The sequence below is a fragment of the Panthera uncia genome, chromosome D1 (assembly GCF_023721935.1).
Source record: "Panthera uncia isolate 11264 chromosome D1, Puncia_PCG_1.0, whole genome shotgun sequence".
Lineage (NCBI taxonomy): Eukaryota > Metazoa > Chordata > Mammalia > Carnivora > Felidae > Panthera > Panthera uncia.
In genome coordinates, this window is record NC_064808.1 from 96,728,232 (window position 1) to 96,747,800 (window position 19,569).

General features: G+C 40.7%; 1 protein-coding gene across 4 annotated transcripts in view; it reads right to left on the bottom strand.

The window, feature by feature from the left end:
- Nucleotides 1-1,305: 1,305 nt before the first annotated feature.
- RNF214 (ring finger protein 214) overlaps nt 1,306-19,569 on the bottom strand; it is a 47,198-nt gene continuing 28,934 nt past the window's right edge. For all 4 annotated transcript variants that reach the window (XM_049621120.1, XM_049621106.1, XM_049621129.1 and 1 more), the window contains exons 7-15: nt 6,009-6,105; nt 5,381-5,469; nt 4,694-4,784; nt 4,395-4,493; nt 3,796-4,172; nt 3,548-3,680; nt 3,229-3,333; nt 2,845-2,940; nt 1,306-1,945 (exon numbers count right to left, since the gene is read on the bottom strand). In XM_049621120.1, coding sequence (XP_049477077.1) covers nt 1,880-1,945; nt 2,845-2,940; nt 3,229-3,333; nt 3,548-3,680; nt 3,796-4,172; nt 4,395-4,493; nt 4,694-4,784; nt 5,381-5,469; nt 6,009-6,105 — 1,153 coding nt within the window. In that variant the 3' untranslated portion in view covers nt 1,306-1,879. The remainder of the gene's footprint in view (nt 1,946-2,844; nt 2,941-3,228; nt 3,334-3,547; nt 3,681-3,795; nt 4,173-4,394; nt 4,494-4,693; nt 4,785-5,380; nt 5,470-6,008; nt 6,106-19,569) is intronic.

Here is a 19,569-nt window from a genome sequence, read left to right on the forward strand (position 1 = left end):
TTTTTAGGGGATACTGAAAAATATTGCTGGTGGACTAAAGGGCACTGCAACGTTGATGAGAGAGAAAATTTTTGACTACAAGATAAAAAATGAATCGCCCAAATGAAAATAACAAAGGAAGTGGTCTTCCATTTTGCCACACTTCTGTTGGTGAAAGCTACCAACCTGCAGACATGAACGTTTCATTAACCAAAGAAAGTGGGTCACCTGACCTCTACAGAGGGGAGTACTTGGGCCATTTCAATCACCCTACAAGATGCCAGGAGGTCCTGGGAAGTCCAGCTCCTTAAAATGATGACAGTCAACAAGCCTGAGCAAGTAAGGCAAGAGAAGAGAAGGTCTACGGCCAAGAGACTGTTAGGCAGGCACGAAGGACAAAGAAGGAAAAGAACAAAACAGAGGGGAGAGAATTTCACTGGAGCTGAAAGGAAAAGTCTTTGCTACCTTGATGGTGTTACTAGTGCCAGTAAGCATGTCCAGGTCCCAGAATGGGAAAAATTTAGCTGTTGATAATATAATGATATCCTTCCCCTGGAGTTAATTTCTTTCAATTAACACTTAGTTTTTTCTCGTTCAGTTCCAAAAGAGAAGGAAGCTGAAGCCATTTCCTATAGGAGTAAAGATAAAAGGATAGGAAAAGATTCAAAGCTCTAATAGATTCACAGCTTTCACAGGCATATAAACCTAAAAACCAGACGTGCTCAATAAGCAAAGGTGGAAAAATGATCTAGTTCTAGATAGCTATCTATAGAAAAATGACTTCTAAACTTGAAATCCAACCTCCTTTCCTATCACTCTGGCCTCCATTTTTCCCAGGACAGGAAACGTGTCCCCCGTAATTCTCTTGCTTCAGAAATTAAAATCCAGCATCCCAAGATCATTCTGCAAGCAATTTTGCACAGACATCTCCTCACCCCAGTGCCTGCCTGGAGCTCACCCAAGGTCACCAAACAACTTGGTTGTGAACCAACTGCCTTAACCTTCGGGGGGAGGGGGGCTGGCTGACTAGAGACCAGAAGTGAAGGGGAAGAGATGAGGGCTTCACAAGGTTGCTCTGTCAGCTTGATCAGAAGCCAAGGCAGTGGCAGCAAGGGATGGCCTGGCCCAGGAAAGACCTGTGGGCTGTGCTAGTTTCTAAAGAGATGACTATCCAGGAAGTCAGATGGACAGAAGTTCACGGGGCGCAGGGGTGAAATGGGACCCACTTATGTTGTTATTCTTGGACTGTGAATTTTGCTGATGTAAAACAGAATATTCTGTAAACCTAATGTCTATGTGCAAATAATGAGCGTTAACACAGTAAAATAGTCAATGAAAATTCAAACTATTAGGGTTACATTTTTTTTTCCTCAATCAGTCTCATTTTATCCATTTGGAGTAGAGTGGCTAGAACAACACCGAGGCTTCCGGAGGCTTTCAGTAAGCAAGGCATCTGGTCGGACAGCGGGTGAGCACCAGGGTTCAAATCTGCATACATGAGCCTTAAGAAAATTAACTAGAGGCTGAGCCAAATCAAAGCAGGATGGCCTTAGAGCAACAGCAGCTTCCTAGATGGTTTTTATAATGTACTTGAAAACAGCCCTAGGCAAGAATATCATAATTTCAAGGGCAAACTAAACATCACCTTACCTACAATCTGCATCCCCCAAAGGAACTGCAAGGTGGGGGGGGGGGAGGGGGGGCAACCATTTCTGCATAATATACATACTTTCATTTACGAACATTTGAATACAGACTTTCTATACACACATTACCTATATAATAAAAATGTACATGGCATGAGTATAGGTCACTGTATAAATATAGAGTTTTAGAAATCTTGAACCCGCGCTTCCTGTTCACATCAGTTTCTCCTCTTCTTCCTCCCCAGTCAGGTCCGTCATTTAAGAGTTGGACAAAAGGGACAAGTGTCATTTGTGTTGGTCTGGGCCCAGAATTTGATACACTGGAAAGGAAGAAAGACATATCTCAGGTTTATCTGGAAAGACGGAGGGAAGGAGGGGAGAGAGCACCACTGAGGTCCACTAGGTCTAAGGAACGCATACTAAGTCAGAAGAGCTCTTACTGTGGGGGACCAGATGGGCTATTTCATTGGCTCTTACTCCCCCAAAGAATCTTCAGAGTAGGGGAAACTGTACTTTTTTCAGGGAACATTAACAATCAGCTAAGAATAGTGTAAAGCTGCTTTTTGTTGAATACTTGGTGTGGCCTTCTCCTCTCATGATCCATTCAGGCGGAGATGTGCTCCAATCTCCAAATACCCACTACCCTCAAATCTTATTCAGGATTTTCCCTTACTAAGAATTTAGATATAAATCCAGTTCCTACCTCTTGGAAATCAAAATGAACAAAACAAAATAGTAAAGAAGCAATCATCCCTGCTGCGAAGAGACTTAACTCTGCCTGGTGACATACTACAAGATAGGAATAACCTGTCAGTTTGCGAAGATAATCTCTAACAGGCAGGTCTCCAAGCTATTTTGTTAATGGATTTCCTAATCTCATATTCAGGTTCCCTATTCCCTTCTTCTCATCTAAGCAAAGTCTCCTGACAATGCTATATCTGAAACAGTGCTTAGAAATGTATGTCTTATTGTCAGCGTTCCAAGACAGTAAGTAATCTGTGTTCTAGGATGAACTGCTTATCCAGTCCCCTAAAGTGAATAGGGTAACAGGAAGCTGGGAGATCCTAGCTGCCAGTATTCTGAATCCTGTTGATCATTTAAGCCACAATTTACTGAAAACCTCATGCTGAGATATTAATGATGACCATCAACACAGCAACACGTTCATGAAAAATTCAGAAAAGGAACAGTAGAATCGAAGAAGGTCTATAGCACCCACCTCCTTGTGCAGCACATGGGAACACGCCATTGGATGCAGCTCATTGGGCTGGACAAGTTTCTGGCACATGAGACACAGCTTACAGGCGGCTGGAGCCTGCAGAACAGAGGAGGGACGGCCAAAGAGTGAGGAACCTCTGGGTCTCCTTGCCTTTTATGCCCATGATTCCGTTCTACTATTTCGATGTCGCAAAAAGATTTCACACCAAAAGAAGGAAAAGTTCAAATACAGATTCTTGCCAGAGTACTTGCATTTTCTCAGCAGGGGCTGCCAATGACCCAGCTACTGAGATTATGGTTTTTTCCCGCACTCCACCTGTGAACCTGTTCCCTCCTCACCCCCGAGCTCCTCCACATCCCGGTTTTCAAAGAAAAAGAGCCTTACATGTGAAGACCTTCCAGGATATGAAACTTGGGCAGAAGGCAAGAACATTGGGGTACTGATTTGGGTCAATGGAGCAGGGAACAAGGCCCGGATCCGACCGAGTGGCTGTGGGCAGAAACATCGTCAGAGTAAGGAGAGAGAGTCTGAGCAACCCAGCAGGTAACAAAAAGAAATCATTTATTTCCCAGTCCAACAAAGCAAGAAACCAGAGTAGATAATCCTGGCTGCAGTGCTGTTGGCCACCCCCAATTTCCCTGAAATTTGTCCTTTCCCTAACATCTCAGCAGGTCTGAGTTCTCCCCCAAGTAGCCCTTCTTACCTGAGTACTGGCTGCCACCCGCTCATGTTCTGCCAGTCGTGCAGCTACCAACTGGATCAGTTCCTCCATGGTCAGGCCTGCCATGGTGGTCCGTGCTGTCTTGATTTGCTGAAGGATGTTGGTCATCTGGGCCCTAAGAAACCAAATGTTGAGGGAGAGAAATTCTATGCTATACTCGTGGGAAATATCCATGAAACCTCTCAGACATTCCTCTTACAAATTTTTAATCAGTCCTGAAAGACACTTACTTATTGCATTGTGGGAAGCGAGTCAGTAGCTTCTCCAGGATCTTCTCCAGTTTGTCTACTGGTTGGGGCCGGGGAGTTTCAGTAGAAGCCTTAACACCGCCCAAGCCTGGGGGAGGTGGGATGGAGGCAGCAGGGGGCATGTGTGGACCGTGGGGGCCAACGAGGGAACCCAAGCCAGGGCTATTTCTCCCATGGGAGCCAGGAAGGGGCGGGGAAGGCTGGCTGGGCTGGGAAAGGGCAGGGTTTAGGATTGGGAAAGACAAGGAGCGGGGATCTGCGCTGGGCATAACCATGGGCACTGTGACCTGCCCAATGGAGAAGGGCATCCGAGGAGCCAGAGAAGGATTGGGTTGAAACACCTGAAGCATAAAGTCTGTCTGTAGAGCGGCAGAGGTAGAGGACGAGAGAGAAAGGAAGAAAATAAAAGTTTAGGAAACTGGAGATGTCAGTGAGCAATTCTTATGCCAAATAATACCGATAATAACAACAACAATGTTATAATACCAGTAATGAAACCAATTTCCTCATAAAAGGAACAAGTAAAGGCTGGCTGTGCCGGCAGCACAGAAAGGTAGCCTCCCCCACGCTGGCCCTCTCACCTCTGATGGGGGTGGGGGCAAAGTGGGAGTCGGGATTTGAGGAAGGCTGCTCAGCTTGGCTCCGTTCCTCACCAACTGGATATGACTATTAAACTGGTCCTGGAAAAGAGAGAAAGGAAAGGATTATCCTTTCTGCTGACTCGAGTAGGCTCTAGAGAGAGAACACCAACCAGTATCAGAAGAGCAAAGGCAAGGGCAGAGCCGACCCTAAGTGACAACGTACAAGGTCCGTCCCTATCACCAGGGTTTCAGCACAGACTGAACTCCCTCGCTCAACCATCACCCATTACAACACTTACCCGAACATTCTTTTTCATCATCCGAACTCCATTCAGCCTTGTCTCCCACTCCTGTTTGGAACGAACGGTCTCTAGTGTTGGGGGGGTTGACCTTTCAAGAAACCAACAGGAATTTACAGAATTGAAGAAAGCCCTGCTCCTGACTCTCTGAGATAGCAGGACAGTGTCGGGCTAACAGGCCTGGCGAGGTCAGACCAGGTGCAGGAGGCGGCCAGGGCCCTAAGTCATCTGCTTCATTCTAACTCCAGCATTTTTTAAGCCAATTATTAAAGAAAGAGGACCCACCACAGAGGGTTTTTGGTCTGCCTGGAAATGCCACAAGGGCCCTCCAGATTCCACGGCAGAAAGAGAAATGACTGTGCGAGAAACAAGTCTCCAAAGATATCCGTTATGCTTTGACACCATAAAGAAATACTGTTTATCCAACCGGAACCAATACAATAAAAAATACAAAGCTATAAAATACGGGAAGAGAAATCACTGAACAATGACTAGTGTGCAGACAAGGATGGCCTTGAAATTCCTGCGAAGACAAACTAAATGCCAGATGAGCTGGCCTAGGGTTTGAAAAACCTAACAACTCCTCCTCCACCCACTCACCCCGCCCCGGCGCCCCGCTCAACACACACACACATACACAAAACACAAAACTGCAGGACCTTGACTCTAGAATGGGAAGGTACTTACTTGAGGTAAGTGAGGTGCAGTTCTGCTTCTTTTTCTGCTTCTTCTAGTTTCAATACCAGCAACTCTTTCCGACTCTCTAGTGATAAGATCTAAGGAAACCACACGCATACACACACAGATACTTTGTTAATTTTATATACCTGAAGCTAAACACGAAGTTAAAACAAATGCTTAGGGGCGCCTGGGTGGCTCAGTCGGTTGCGCATCCGACTCGGCTCAGGTCATGATCTCAGTTTGTGGGTTCGAGCCCTGCATCAGGCTCTGTGCTGACCGCTTGCTCAGAGCCTGGAGGCTGCTTCAGATTCTGTGTCTCCTTTTCTCTCTGCCCCTCCCCCACTCACGCTTTGTCTCACTCTGTTTCTCAAAAATAAATAAATGTAAAAAAAATTTTTTTTTTTAAGAAACCAAATGCTTACTTAGTGGCTATATGGTAGAACACTTGTATGGCTTAGTGGTAGAATACTACACTATGCTATATATAATAGTACAATACCATATGATGCTAAAATATACTATATTATATACGTAGTATACTATGTTATATAAGGTACTATAGCGTACTCTAAGACAACAGGTTCTATTATCTGGAAGCCTCATATCAAGGCTTTCCACACAGAGCTCTTCTCACCTCTGCTTTCCAGGCCCGTTCTGTCTCTTCCATAATGTTCCGGTTTATTTCGCCATCCTGATTCTTGAGTCTATCTAGTTCCATTTCCCACACTTCTCTGTAAGGTAAGAAACCAGGAACAGGAATAAGGAGAGAAAGACAAGATTGCTAAGGGACATCAAGGCAAAAGTAAACCTGAAATTGATCTAGCAGGTATGTTACAGGAAGTCTTACTGTAAGTATTAATATAGATCTAGGAGCAGAATGTTTAAAGTGGTCTGTAACTGCATAAAGGCCCCATATTTGAAAACACAAATGTTCATGTCTCCATTTGCTAAAAAAAAATGTTACCAAGAGCAGGAAAGAGTGCCCTGAAGACAAAACCCAATGAACGCAGAATGCTCTATGTTCGAGGAGGGCTCGGAACCATATCGCCTTCCTCTTCTTTCTCAACTTGTCTTTGAGTACGCGTATGAAGAATGCAGGACCAAACACGGGTCCCGCTTAATACTCACTTCTAATGCAGCAAGCACTGAATCACTTCTAGGCATACAGATACCAGCTTACCGATTTTCCTATTTTCTTAGCCATAGTAAACATTCTTCAGAAGGAAAAAATGCTCTCTTCACATCTCAGGGTTTCATATTTCCAGCAGTTTCCTCCCTTCTTACATCGCCCTCCCAGCCCCATCCCTAGAATGTAATATACCCACTCAGGGTCAGGTGACCAACTGCCCCGTGTGCCTGTTCTGAGGGGTTTTGCAGAATGTGGAGGGTCAAGCACCCTACTCAGGACCACAGGTACAGAGCCAGCAGGAGGAGCTCCTTACATGACACTGGACTAAAGTTAAGTTTGGTGGCTGAAAGGCAAAGGAGTATCCAGATCAGTGGGAAAGAATATGGGAATGTTGAAATTTTTTCACTGTATTTTTAAAAGTTGAGAAGAAGAAGAAAAGGTCAGGAAGAGTTACATCTTAAGAAAAATGTTCACACTTTTCTTCAGTAAAATAAATAATTTTAGTCCTCTTCTGTTTTTTTGGTAGCTTCACACATAGGAAAGGGAGTGATCCACTTACCAAGTTTTTGAGGTGCCTTCTCCTTACATCTGACCCTTCACAGAGCCCTGCTCCCCATTTCACAGACAAAGTGTGGGTGTGTATGTGTGTGACACATACAACCATTCACTGATTCACAAACAGTAGTCTGTCCCTCTACTGACAAGGTCAGATAGATAGAAATGACCAGGTAGGGATTTTCTTCTTAATCTCTATGTGTCGTCCTTCCCAAACTAACATCCTGCCAAAAGAGGAATTCTCTACTAATTCTTTAGAACAGAAGTTCATGGGCAGTTGTGTTTTCCTGCTACAACACATACTCCTCAAGTAAAATACACACGAGGAGTCAGAATTCTGTAACCGTAAGAACACGTGAACTATGCCACGGGGTCAATCAATGATCCATTTAGCTTTTCTGGTCACTCCCTGACAATGGGATAACATGTAGAAAAACATGACAGCTGCCTTCTGTGATTGATGGTATTCTTGAAGATTACAGATGGTCACCGAGTGTCTCTTTCATTAAACACATTTATCAAACATAGGTACACATTTATATAAGAAAAATCCTTCTACCAAGTCCATGCGGACATTCCACAGATTCGCACACAAAAATCTTCTCCTGTGGGGCAATGGCCACATCTACCTCACCAGGATCCAACAAGACAAAAGGAACTACTAACCATCGCCACAAAAATGGTCAAAGAATTGTTAAACAGTCAAAAGTGCTCAACTTCATCAAATGGTAACTAGCCTCTAACATATGCAGCAGATCTGTAATCCACCCTAGAAAAAGAATCAGTTCCCCATAGTAGATGGTCATAAAAATCCTTGGTACAAGAGAAACCAGTGAGTCTATTTTAACTTTTCTAATTCCTGGTCTAATTTCTTTCTAGTCCCATACTTCTGTTATTTTGCATAGCTAGTTCAGGGAATCAATGATTCAAATATGTAAATAGCAGACTGTGTAAGTCTGACTTGTAGTTCCCAATTTTTGCATACTTTTTAAAATTAACTTTATTTTTGATCATGCAAATAATACAAATTATAAAAACTTTAGAAAATATAAAAGAGTCTCATATAGAGGCTCCAACTCCTTTAGTTATTGGTTGTATGACCCTAGACAAGTTACTTAATTGTCCTAGGATTCAGTTTCGTCATCTGAAAAATGAGTAATACCTACATCATGGGACTGATGGGAGAATTTACTGAGAAAACACACATGAAGAGTTCAATATGCTACCCAGCACACGTGAAGTATCCAAAAAAATGTTATTTTTTTTCTAAATTCACTCATTTATTTTGAGAGAAACAAAGACAGGACGAGTAGGGAAGGGGCACAGAGAGGGAGACAGAAAACCCCAAGCAGGCTTTGCTGCCAGCAGAGCCTGATGCAGGGCTCGAACCCATGAAATTGTGAGATCATGGCCCGAGCCAAATCCAAGAATCGGACACTTAACCAACTGAGCCACCCAGGCACCCCCCAAACAAATGTTATTTTTAAAGTTTTTGGCGGGTGTGGGGGGGTACCTGGGTGGCTCAGTCGGTTGAGCATCCGACTTTGGCTCAGGTCATGATCTCGTGCTTTGTGGGTTCGAGCCCCACGTCGGGCTCTGTGCTGACAGCTCAGAGCCTGGAGCCTGCTTTGGATTCTGTGTCTCCCTCCTGCTTGTGCTCTGTCTCTCTCTCTCTCCAAGAATAAATAAACATTAAAAAAAGTTTTTTTAATAAAGTTTTCTTTTTTTAAGTTTATTTATTTAATCTCTACCGTGGGGCTCGAACTCATGACCCCAAGATCAAGAGCTGCATGCTCTTCTGACTGAGCCAGCCAGGCACCCCTAAAGTATTTTTTTAATTCCATTTCTCACAATTGCAATACTCACAAAAAAATCATTATACTTCTCTCCAGTCTTTTAAAATAAATATTTGTATATTTATGTATACATATGTAACATATAAATCCATTATGTGTACTTTCAAACAGAAACTGTGACCTTTGTCTTACTTTTTTAACCTATCGTATTTTTACATATCATTAAGTATTCTTCAAAAATGTGAATTTTTATTTTTATTAAAAAATTTTTTTCAGTGTTTATTTATTTTTGAGAGAGAGAGACAGAGTGTGAGCAGGGGCAGGGTCAGAGAAAGAGGGAGACATAGAATCCAAAGCAGGCTCCAGGCTCTGAGCTGTCAGCACAGAGCCTGACGTGGGGCTCGAACCCACAGACTGTGAGATCATGACCTGAGCTGAAGTAGGACACTTAACTGACTGAGCCACCCAGGCGCCCCCAAAATGTGAATTTTTAAATAACTATCCACTGTACATACATACCATTATCTATTTAGGTATTAAGTTATTTTCAATTTGACAATTATAAATACTAGTATAAGCATCTGTGCATGTATACTAACACAGGTTAATGATAAAAATAATGTACCTAGATTGAAGAGGAAGCTACTCAGAGTAGTTAAAAGCATGGCCTCTGGAGCCAAAAACTAAGCTCTGAGTTCAAATCCAGGCCCTATTACTATCTATGCGACCCTCTGGCAAGTTACTTACCCTAACATAAAATGGGGATATCGAGAGTCTACCTCTCACAGAGCTGTTATGTATATTATGAGTTAACATATGTAAAACACATAGAACAGTCTCTGGCATATAGGAAGAACTTAATGTTAGTTATCTCATTTGGATGGTAGAACGTCCTCCTTCAGAGAAACGAAAATATATGCATATGAATTTTCCACCACAAGGCGTGGTGGAATTCAGTGATTTTAATGGAGAGAAGCAGATGATAAGTGTCTTGTGAAATCCTCTCAACAGTCAGACACAGAGCTAAAAATTAAGATGGGTCCTCAGCCCAAATGTCTTCCTTTCAGAATATACTATACTCGAGGCAAGGCAAAAGGAAACAAAACAAAAACTGTTGAATGAAGGGGTTGGCCCTCCTGAAGTGGGGGTAGAGGTTATAAAATCTAAAATCTTTTACTCTGAAACGGACACTGACACTAACCAATATAGAATGGATGAGATCAGATCAGGCTTCAATTGCGAATGTACTTTTTATGAGACTAGAATTCTTCCTTGATTCAACATAATTCAAGAAATCTACTGAGCAGCACAGTGTGCTAGGCACCATGCTAAACCCTGGGAATATAAAGATGCACCATGCTAAACCCTGGGAATATAAAGATGCCCAGTTCCTGCCCCAAGAAACTCGCAATCCAACAGTCTGCCAGGTGAACAAAAGGAGCAAGGAAATTCTGGCCAGAACAAACAGTATGTGCAAAGGCCAAAGAGTAAGAGAGCATTCAGCTGAGAAGTGGTCCAGAAAGTTGCAGGCAGTGGATGCAGGAGTCTAACGTTCAGGGGTGTAGTCTGGGCAAGGGGTACAGATCAAGGTCACAACCATAAAGACAGTAGTGGAAGCCCTAGATATAGAAGAAATAATCTAGAACAGCAGTTTGCAAAACATAGTCCACAGTCCCCGAAACCTTTGAGGGCCTGGTCTATGAAGCAAAAACTAATTTCATAGTAACACTAAAACGACTTGCCTTTGTCAACCTCATCCCCTCATGAGTCTACAATGGATTTTCCTGACCTAGGCTACACAACACATGATAGTATCATCACTGATGGCTAATGGAATATATGCTTCTGTATTCTTATGTTTTCTAACATGTCTTAAAATAGCAGGTTGAAGGCGTAATTTAAGCTCTCAATTTTTTTTCCCTTCTCAGTACTTCTGTTGTGCTTTTATAGCTATCTTTATACTTGCTATAATCTCTATAATCTCATTATTGTCCAATAAAAAATCACTGTAAAATTTCCAAGTTCTCCAGGCATCTAGGTAGAAACAAGAACTTATCATTTTGTTTACAATAATTTCTTTTAATTTTTAAAAAATTTCTCATTAAATGAAAAAAATTTTTCTTAATGTTTATTTTTGAGAGAGAGCGAGCATGTATGCGACTGGGGGAGGGGCAGAGAGAGCGAGGGAAACACAGAATCTGAAGCAGACTCCAGGCTCTGAGCTGTCAGCACAGAGCCAGTGCAGGTCTCGAACCCACAAACCACGAGATCGTGACCTGAGCTAAAGTCAGACGCTTAACTGACTCAGCCACCCAGATGTCCTGAAAATGTTCTCATTTTTAAGTTCTATCTAAAATGTATTACTTTACAATTTAACTTTTTCTAAAATAAAAGGAAATTTATCTGTACTTTCCTCTTACATTGAAAAATGAATCACTGGCTCAAAAAAGGGAGACGAGAAGACTCATTTTCTCAACCCATAGCTGCAATGTATACATCTCACAGATCCTAAAAAGGATGCAGTGACCTACAGTTTTCTGACTCATGGAAAGAATCTACTCCAAAGAAGTTGGGCAAAATTATAAATAAGAAACCAAAGTACGACAAAAGCCATCTTTCCCTTGACTTTATAGATGCTCACAATTTACTGTATCTTAAGCCACAGAACATTTTCTAATTATATTGTGCCAGTTAAGTTATAGTGACATTTTGAGATCATTCAGACTTTAAAGAAAAAGGAACTATTTTAAAAGCAGATGTGATGGGGCGCCTGGGTGGCGCAGTCGGTTGGGCGTCCGACTTCAGCCAGGTCACGATCTCGCGGTCTGTGAGTTCGAGCCCCGCGTCAGGCTCTGGGCTGATGGCTCGGAGCCTGGAGCCTGTTTCCGATTCTGTGTCTCCCTCTCTCTCTGCCCCTCCCCCGTTCATGCTCTGTCTCTCTCTGTCCCAAAAATAAATAAAAAACGTTGAAAAAAAAAAAATAAAAAAAAAAAAAAAAAAAGCAGATGTGATAAAGTCTTTAAAATTCATAAAAATCTCATTAAAGGCTTTCAAACCAGAAATGAAAAAGCCACCGAAGCATCTTAGCCAGGGAACTCTGTACTGCATTAACCAGAGAAGCACAGCCTTGTCCAGCTGACATTGCTACATGCCTGCTGGATGAAAAGTCAGCAAAATAAACGATGGCAGTGTCACTTTTTGATGATACAGTAACTCATCAAATTAAAGATTCTGCTGCAAATTTGAAGACTTAGTTAAGATCTCATCTGAAGAATTGTAATTTTGCTTTACAAACCGACAAATCTACAGACGCAATTAGACTTGCTATTTGTTTATTCGTCTAGTACGGGCACCAACTAAGCATCAAAGATAATGTTGTATGTGAATTCTTGGCAACAAACATAAGTTATGCTCCCATAATCTAAGCTGAATGACTTTTTATTTTCACGGTTTAAGCTTTACTTAACGATGTTGTGATGAAGCCGTAGAGTGTAATAATTTTATTAAATCTCAACTTCTAAAAATAAACATTTCTAAAATACTGTTTGATAAAATGCTACAGACCAAAGTATATGGCTGTCTCATGGAAAAGCACTTGTGAGACCATTTGACTTGTGAGTTGAACTAGCCTCTTTTTTCATGAAATACCATTTTTACTTACAAGAACCACTGAGAGACAAACTATGGTTATTTGAACTTGAGTGTCTGGCAGACATGTCCTTGAAAATGAGTGGCGTACTCTTGCTACTTCAAAGGAAACAACTGACAATATTTATCACCTACAACCAATTTTGAGCTTTCGGGCAAAAGTTAGTACTTTGGAAAATGTGTACCAGCCACTGGGAGCTTGCAAGATTCCCACTAGGTAAAGACTATTCTGATGAAATCGATGGTGACATCAACAAATGAGGTTCTTCATATGCTGTACGGTAAACTGTGCCAACACTTAGAAGGTCTGAATAATTCTAAACCAATAGCTTCCAAATTATCAATGCACTGTGCTACTAAATCAACTATGGAACCCACTCAGAACCTCAGAGCTGGCATAAAAATTATTCTAAGCTGAAGACATCTGAGGTTCAACAGATGCAGAAAAAAAGCCTTCTGGGAGCTTCCCTTATCTTCCTAAAAGCAGCAACTTCTGGGAAATAAGGATGTCATAAATTCTTCTTCAGAGCAGACTTACTCCCAGGAGAGAGAACATGAATAAAAACTACCCTAAATCCCTTCTCCAAGAGAGTTTTATGGCCCTGAAGAAGAAAGAAACCACTCATACCTACAGACAAATATTATCACGAACTTTTGTTATCATAAGCTTAAGTTTGTTTTCCCGAAAAGCCACTTATCTTTCCAAAAAGTCCCATAAGTGTCTTTTCTCCCCACCCTCCTAAGAAGTGCCTTGTTTTCCCGTAAGTACCTCTCTCCCTGTCCCCCTCACCTATTAAGATGGTAGATAAGCCCCGAACTCTAACCACCCTTTTCAGCTACTCATCACTGAGCTCTTCCACATGTGTATGCATGTTGTACTTATGGGTTGTTTTCTTACTCCTGTTAATCTCTGTCAATTCAATGGGCCTCAGACATGAAACCCAACAGGGTAGAAGGAAGGGTTTGTCCTCCCCTATACAACACAGTTAAAAATTCCATTCAAAGTGCAACTTAAGCCAACAGATTCAACTAACCTTTAAGATACCAGTCAAGTTTTGGGGTACTATCAAAAATATCCACAATTATCTTTAAAAAAGGCTATTAAAACACCCTTCCCTTTTCCAACTATCTGTGTATCACCAGATTTTCTTCACATATTTCAATCAAAACAACGTACTGCAGGGGCACCTGGAGAACTCTGTCAGTTAAGGTCGGACTCTGGATCTGGGCTCAGGTCACGATCTCACAGTTTGTGAGATCGAGCCCTGAGACAGGCTCCATGCTGACAATGTGGAGCCTGCTTGCAATTCTCTCTCTCTCTCTGCCCTTCCCCCCCTCAAAATAAATAACAACTAAACTTAAAAAAAAAAAAAAAACCACAACGTACTGCAAAAGATTAAATGTAGAAGTAGCTAGGAGAATTAAGCTTCTTCCACTAAAGAGACTTACAAGAATGTAAACAATTGTAATTCTTCTAATTAAATGTACTTTTGCTTTGGGTTAAGATTTCTTCGGACACAAAATGCATGAGCCACGAAAGAAAAACCTAGTAAACTGGAAAACTGGATTTCACCAAAACTTAAATTTCTGCATTTCAAGAGACACTGTTACAAAATGCAAAGGCAAATCACAGAATAGGAGAAAATATCTGCAAAACACACATCTGATAATGAACTAGCATCTAATGGGGCACCTGGGTGGCTCTGTTGGTTAAACATCTGACTTCAGTCCAGGTCATGGTCTCACAGAAGAGATTCACCAGTTACAGCTAAATAAACTTAACAGAGACCACAGCTGCTGGACATCAAACAAGGGTATGATGTTTAAGTCTAGCTAAGGAAATAGCTCAATAAGACAAATGTTTTTTTTTTTAAATCAAGACTTTTTTGGGAATGCAAGCTGGTTCAGCCACTCTGGAAAACAGTATGGAGGTTCCTCAAAAAACTAACAACAAAACTACTCTACGACCCAGCAATTGCACTACTAGGTATTTATCCAAGGGACACAGGTGTGCTGTTTCGAAGGGACACATGCACCCCCATGTTTATAGCAGCACCATCAACAATAGCCAAAATATGGAAAGAGCCCAAATGTCCATCGATGGATGAGTGGATAAAGAAGATGTGGTGTGTACACACACACACACACACACACACACACACACACACACACAATGGAGTATTACTTGGCAATCAAAAAGAATGAAATCTTTCCATTTGCAACGATGTGGATGGAACTGGAGGGTATTACACTAATTAGAGAAAGACAAAAATCATATGACTTCACTTATATGAGGACTTTAAGAGACAAAACAGATGAACATAAGGGAAGGGAAACAAAAATAATATAAAAACAGGGAGGGGGACAAAACAGAAGAGACTCATAAATATAGAGAACAAACTGAGGGTTACGGGAGGGGTTGTGGGAGAGGGATGGGCTAAATGGGTAAAGGGCATTAAGGAATCTACTTCTGAAATCACTGTTGCACTATATGCTAACTAATTTGGATGTAAATTTAAAAAAAATAAAAAATGAAACAAGTTAAAAAAAATAATAATGACTTAAAAATGCAAAAAAAAAAAAAAATCAAGACTTTTTGGAGAAATATATCAAAATCCAGAGTCTCTACAATATACTATTCACAATACTCAGGATTTAACCATAAATTACCAACATACAAAGAAACAGGAAATATGATCCACAGTCAAGAGCAGGAGTTGGTAAACTATGGCCTGTGGGTCAAATTCAGGCTGCCAGCTATTTTTATAAATCAAGTTTTGGGGGGGAACATAGTCATGCTCATTTTATTTACATATTGTCCATGGCTGCTTTCATGCTACAACAACAGAGTTGAGTAGATGCAACAGAGACTATATGGTCTGCACACCCTGAACACTATATGGCAATCAATCTCTTCCCTCTACCCTGACCCACTGACAATAACTGATCTACTTTCTCTCACTATTGGGTTTGTCATTCCTAGAAGTTCATGTAAATAGAATCATAAAGTGTGTACCTTTTATGCTGGTTTTTTATTTAGGACAATTTTTCTGATTCCAACTCCTGGTTGACAAAAAAGAAAACTCAATGAACAGAAACTTCAAGGTCACCAAGATGCTGGAATTAGCAGGCAAGAATTTTATTTTACTTCATTTTTTAAAGTTTTTTATTTTATTTATATTGTGAGAGATACAGAGAGCAAGTCAGGGAGGGGCAGAGAGAAAGACAGAATACCAATTGGGCTCTGCACTGACAGTGCAGTGGACATGGAGCTTGAACCCATGAACCATGAGATCAGAACCTGAGCTGAAATCAAGAGTCGGACGCTTAACCAACTGAGCCACCCAGGTGCCCCAGCAGGCAAGAGTTTCAAAGCATCTACTTTAACCATGAAAAAGGACATAAAAAATATGCTCTCGAGTGAACAAATAAGAATTTTCAGCAGAGAAACAGAAACTATAAAAAAGAGATAAACTGAAATGACAGAACTCTGAAAAATACAATACTGGAAATATGAAATTCACTGCCTGGGCTTAACAACAGAATGGAAATGATACAAGAAAGAATAAATGAACTTAAAGATATATCAATATGAGGAACAGAGTGAAAAAGATTGGAAAGGAACAGAGCCTCCATGAGCTGCAGGACAATATCAAAAGGTTTAACATATGTGAAAGCAGAGTCCCAGAAAGGAGGGAATGGGACAGAAAAAATATATACAAATTATATCAGAAAATTTCACAGAATTTGGTAAAAGACATAACTTTACAGATTAAGAAGCTCAAAAAAAACCCTAAAAATATGAAGAAAATCACACCTGGGCAGATCAAAGTCACACTGCTGAAAACCAAAGAGAAAAACTTGAAAGAAGCTATAGAAAAAAATGAGACAATACACAGAAGGAAACAACACTTGAACAGTCACTGACTTCTCACCAGAAAGAAGGGCAGCCAGTTTATATTAGAACAACTGCACAGACAAAATTGTATAACATTCACACAGTAGGGGCACCTGGGTGGCTCAGTCGGTTAAGCGTCCGACTTCAGCTCAGGTCATGATCTCACGGTCCATGAGTCCGAGCCCCGCATCAGGCTTTGTGCTGACGGCTCAGAGCCTGGAGCCTGCTTCGGATTCTGTGTCTCCCTTTCTCTCTGCCCCTCCCCTGTTCACACTCTATCTCTCTCACTGTCAAAAATGAATAAGTATTTTAAAAAATTGTTTTTAATATTCACACAATGGACCACAACTCAACATTAAAAAGGAATATCTATTAAAGAGTCAATAATTAATAACCTTCCAAAACAAAAAGCACCAGGCCCAAAGGGATCACTGGTAAATACTAGCAAACATTTAAGAAAAACCGTACAGGGGCGCCTGGCTGGCTTGGTCGGTGGAGCATGCAACTCTTGATCTCAGGGTTGTGAGTTCAGCCCTATGGTGAGTGTAGAGTTTACAGAAAAGAAAAGAAAAGAAAAGAAAAGAAAAGAAAAGAAAAGAAAACAAAGGGAAGGGAAAGGAAGGGAAGGAAAGGAAAGGAAAGAAAAGGAAAGGAAAGGAAAGGAAAGGAAAGGAAAGGAAAGGAAAAAACCTGTATTAATTCCCTATAATCTCCTTGAAAAGACAGAAAAGAGAGAATACTTCCCAGCTCGTTCTATGAGGCCAATATTATCCTAATACCAAAATCACACAAAGACACGAGAAGGAAAGAAAACTACATGGGGCACCTGGGTGGCTCAGTCGGTGGAGCATCTGACTTCGGTTCAGGTCATGATCTGATAGTTCGTGAGTCTGAGCCCGCGTCAGGGTTGCTGCTGTCAGCGGCAGAGCCCGCTTCAGATCCTCTGTCTCCCTCTCTCTCTCTGCCCCTCCCCCACTTGCGCTCTCTCTCAAAAATAAAGAAACATTAAAAAAAGAAAAAGGAAAGAAAACTACAAACCAGTATCTCTCATGAACATAAGATGCAAAAATCCTCAACAAAATTTTAGCAGATCAAACCTAAACAAATATAAAAAGAATTTACACCACGACCTAGTGGAATTTATCCTGTGTATACAAAACTAGTTCAACATTCAAAAGCCGGTTAATGTAATCCATCACATCAAAAGACTAAAAAAGAAAAATTACAGATCCTATCAAAAAAAAGCATTTGACAAAATCCAACATTCATGAAAAAACCTCCCAGTAGGGGCGCCTGGGTGGCTCAGTTGGTTAAGCGTCTGACTACAGCTTGGGTCATGATCCCACATCTCATGAGTTCAAGCCCCACGTCAGGCTTTGTGCTCACAGTTCAGAACCTGGAGCCTGCTTCGGATTCTGCATCTCCCTCTCTCTCTCTCTGATCTTCCCCAACTTGCACTCTGTTTCTCTCTCTCAAAAATAAATATTAAAAAAATGCATATTAAAAAAAAATCTCAGTAAACTAGAAATAGAGGGGAACTTTCTCAACCTGATAGACTACCTGCAAAAAACCTATAGCTAACATCATACTTAATGGTAAGAAATTTGAAGCTTTCCCACTAAGACCAGGATGTCCCTCTTACCACTCGTCAATATCATACTGGAAGAATGCAGTAAGGAAAGAAAAGGAAATCAAAGGTATACAGATTGGAAAGGAAAACAAAAATATCTTTCTTTGCAGATGACATGAATACCTATGGAGAAAATTGGAAAGAAGCAATAAAAAAAACCCTCCTTGAATGAATAAGAGTTTAAGTATGGTTGAAGGATACAAGGTCAATTACTTTCCTATATACCAACAATGAGTAAGTAGAATTTTAAATTAAAAACAGAATACCACTTCATTAGCACCCCTCAAAATGACATACTTAGGTGTAAATCCAACAAAATATATATAAGATCTGTATGAGGAAAACTATAAAACTCTGATGAGTGAAATGGAAAATGAACTAAACAAATGGAGAGCTATTCCACATTCATAGATAGGAAGACTCAACATTGTCAAGATGTCCGTTCTTCTCAACTTGATCTATAAATCCAATGCAATCTCAATCCAAATCCCAGCAACTTATTTTATGGATGTCAACAAACTGATTCTAAAGTTTATATGGAAGGCAAAAGACTCAGATTAGCCATCACAGTACTGAAAGAAAAGAACAAAGTTGGAGGACTGATGATACTGGACTTATAAAGCTACAGTAAACAAAACAGTGTGGTTGCGGCAAAAGAACAAACAGATCAATAAAACAATAAAGAGCCTATTTCAGACCCTCATAAATATAGCCAACTAGTCTTTGACAAAGGAGTGAAGGCAATAAAATAAAGCAAAGAGATTCTTCAACAAATAGTGCTAGAGCAACTGGATATGCACATGCAAAAAAAAAAAAAAAAAAAAAAAGAATCTAAACACAGACCTTACACTTTTAACAGAAATTAACTCAAAATAGATCAGAGACCTAAATGTAAAATACAAAACTATAAAACTTCTAGATGATAACATGAAAGAAACTCTAGCTGAACTTAGGTATGGTGATGCCTTTTTAGATACAAAACAGACATAATTCATGAAAGAAATAACTGATAAAGCGACTTCATTAAAATTGAAAACTTCTATTCTGTAAAGGATAGTATCAAAAGGATTAGAAGACAAACCACAGACTGGGAGAATATGCACATCTGATTAAGGACTGTTAAACACACAAAGGACTCTTAAAACTCAACAACAACAAACAACCCGATTTTAAAAAATCAGCCCAAGTCCTCAACTGACACCTCACCGATTTTAAAAAATCAGCCCAAGTCCTCAACTGACACCTCACCGAAGAAGACACACAGGGGAAATAAGCATATGAAAAGGTGCTTCACATCAGTTGTCACCAGAAAAACGCAAATTAAAACAGCAATGAGCTATCAACACAGACTTATTAGAATGGCCAAAACTGACAGCACCAAATGCTGACAAGGACATGAGCTAACCCTCACACACTGCTGATGGGAATGCAAAATGGTGCAGTCACTTGGGAAGACAGTTTGGCGGTATCTTATAAAACTAATCATTCTCTTCCTATATGATCCAACAACTGCACTCCCTGATATTTACAGAAAGAAGT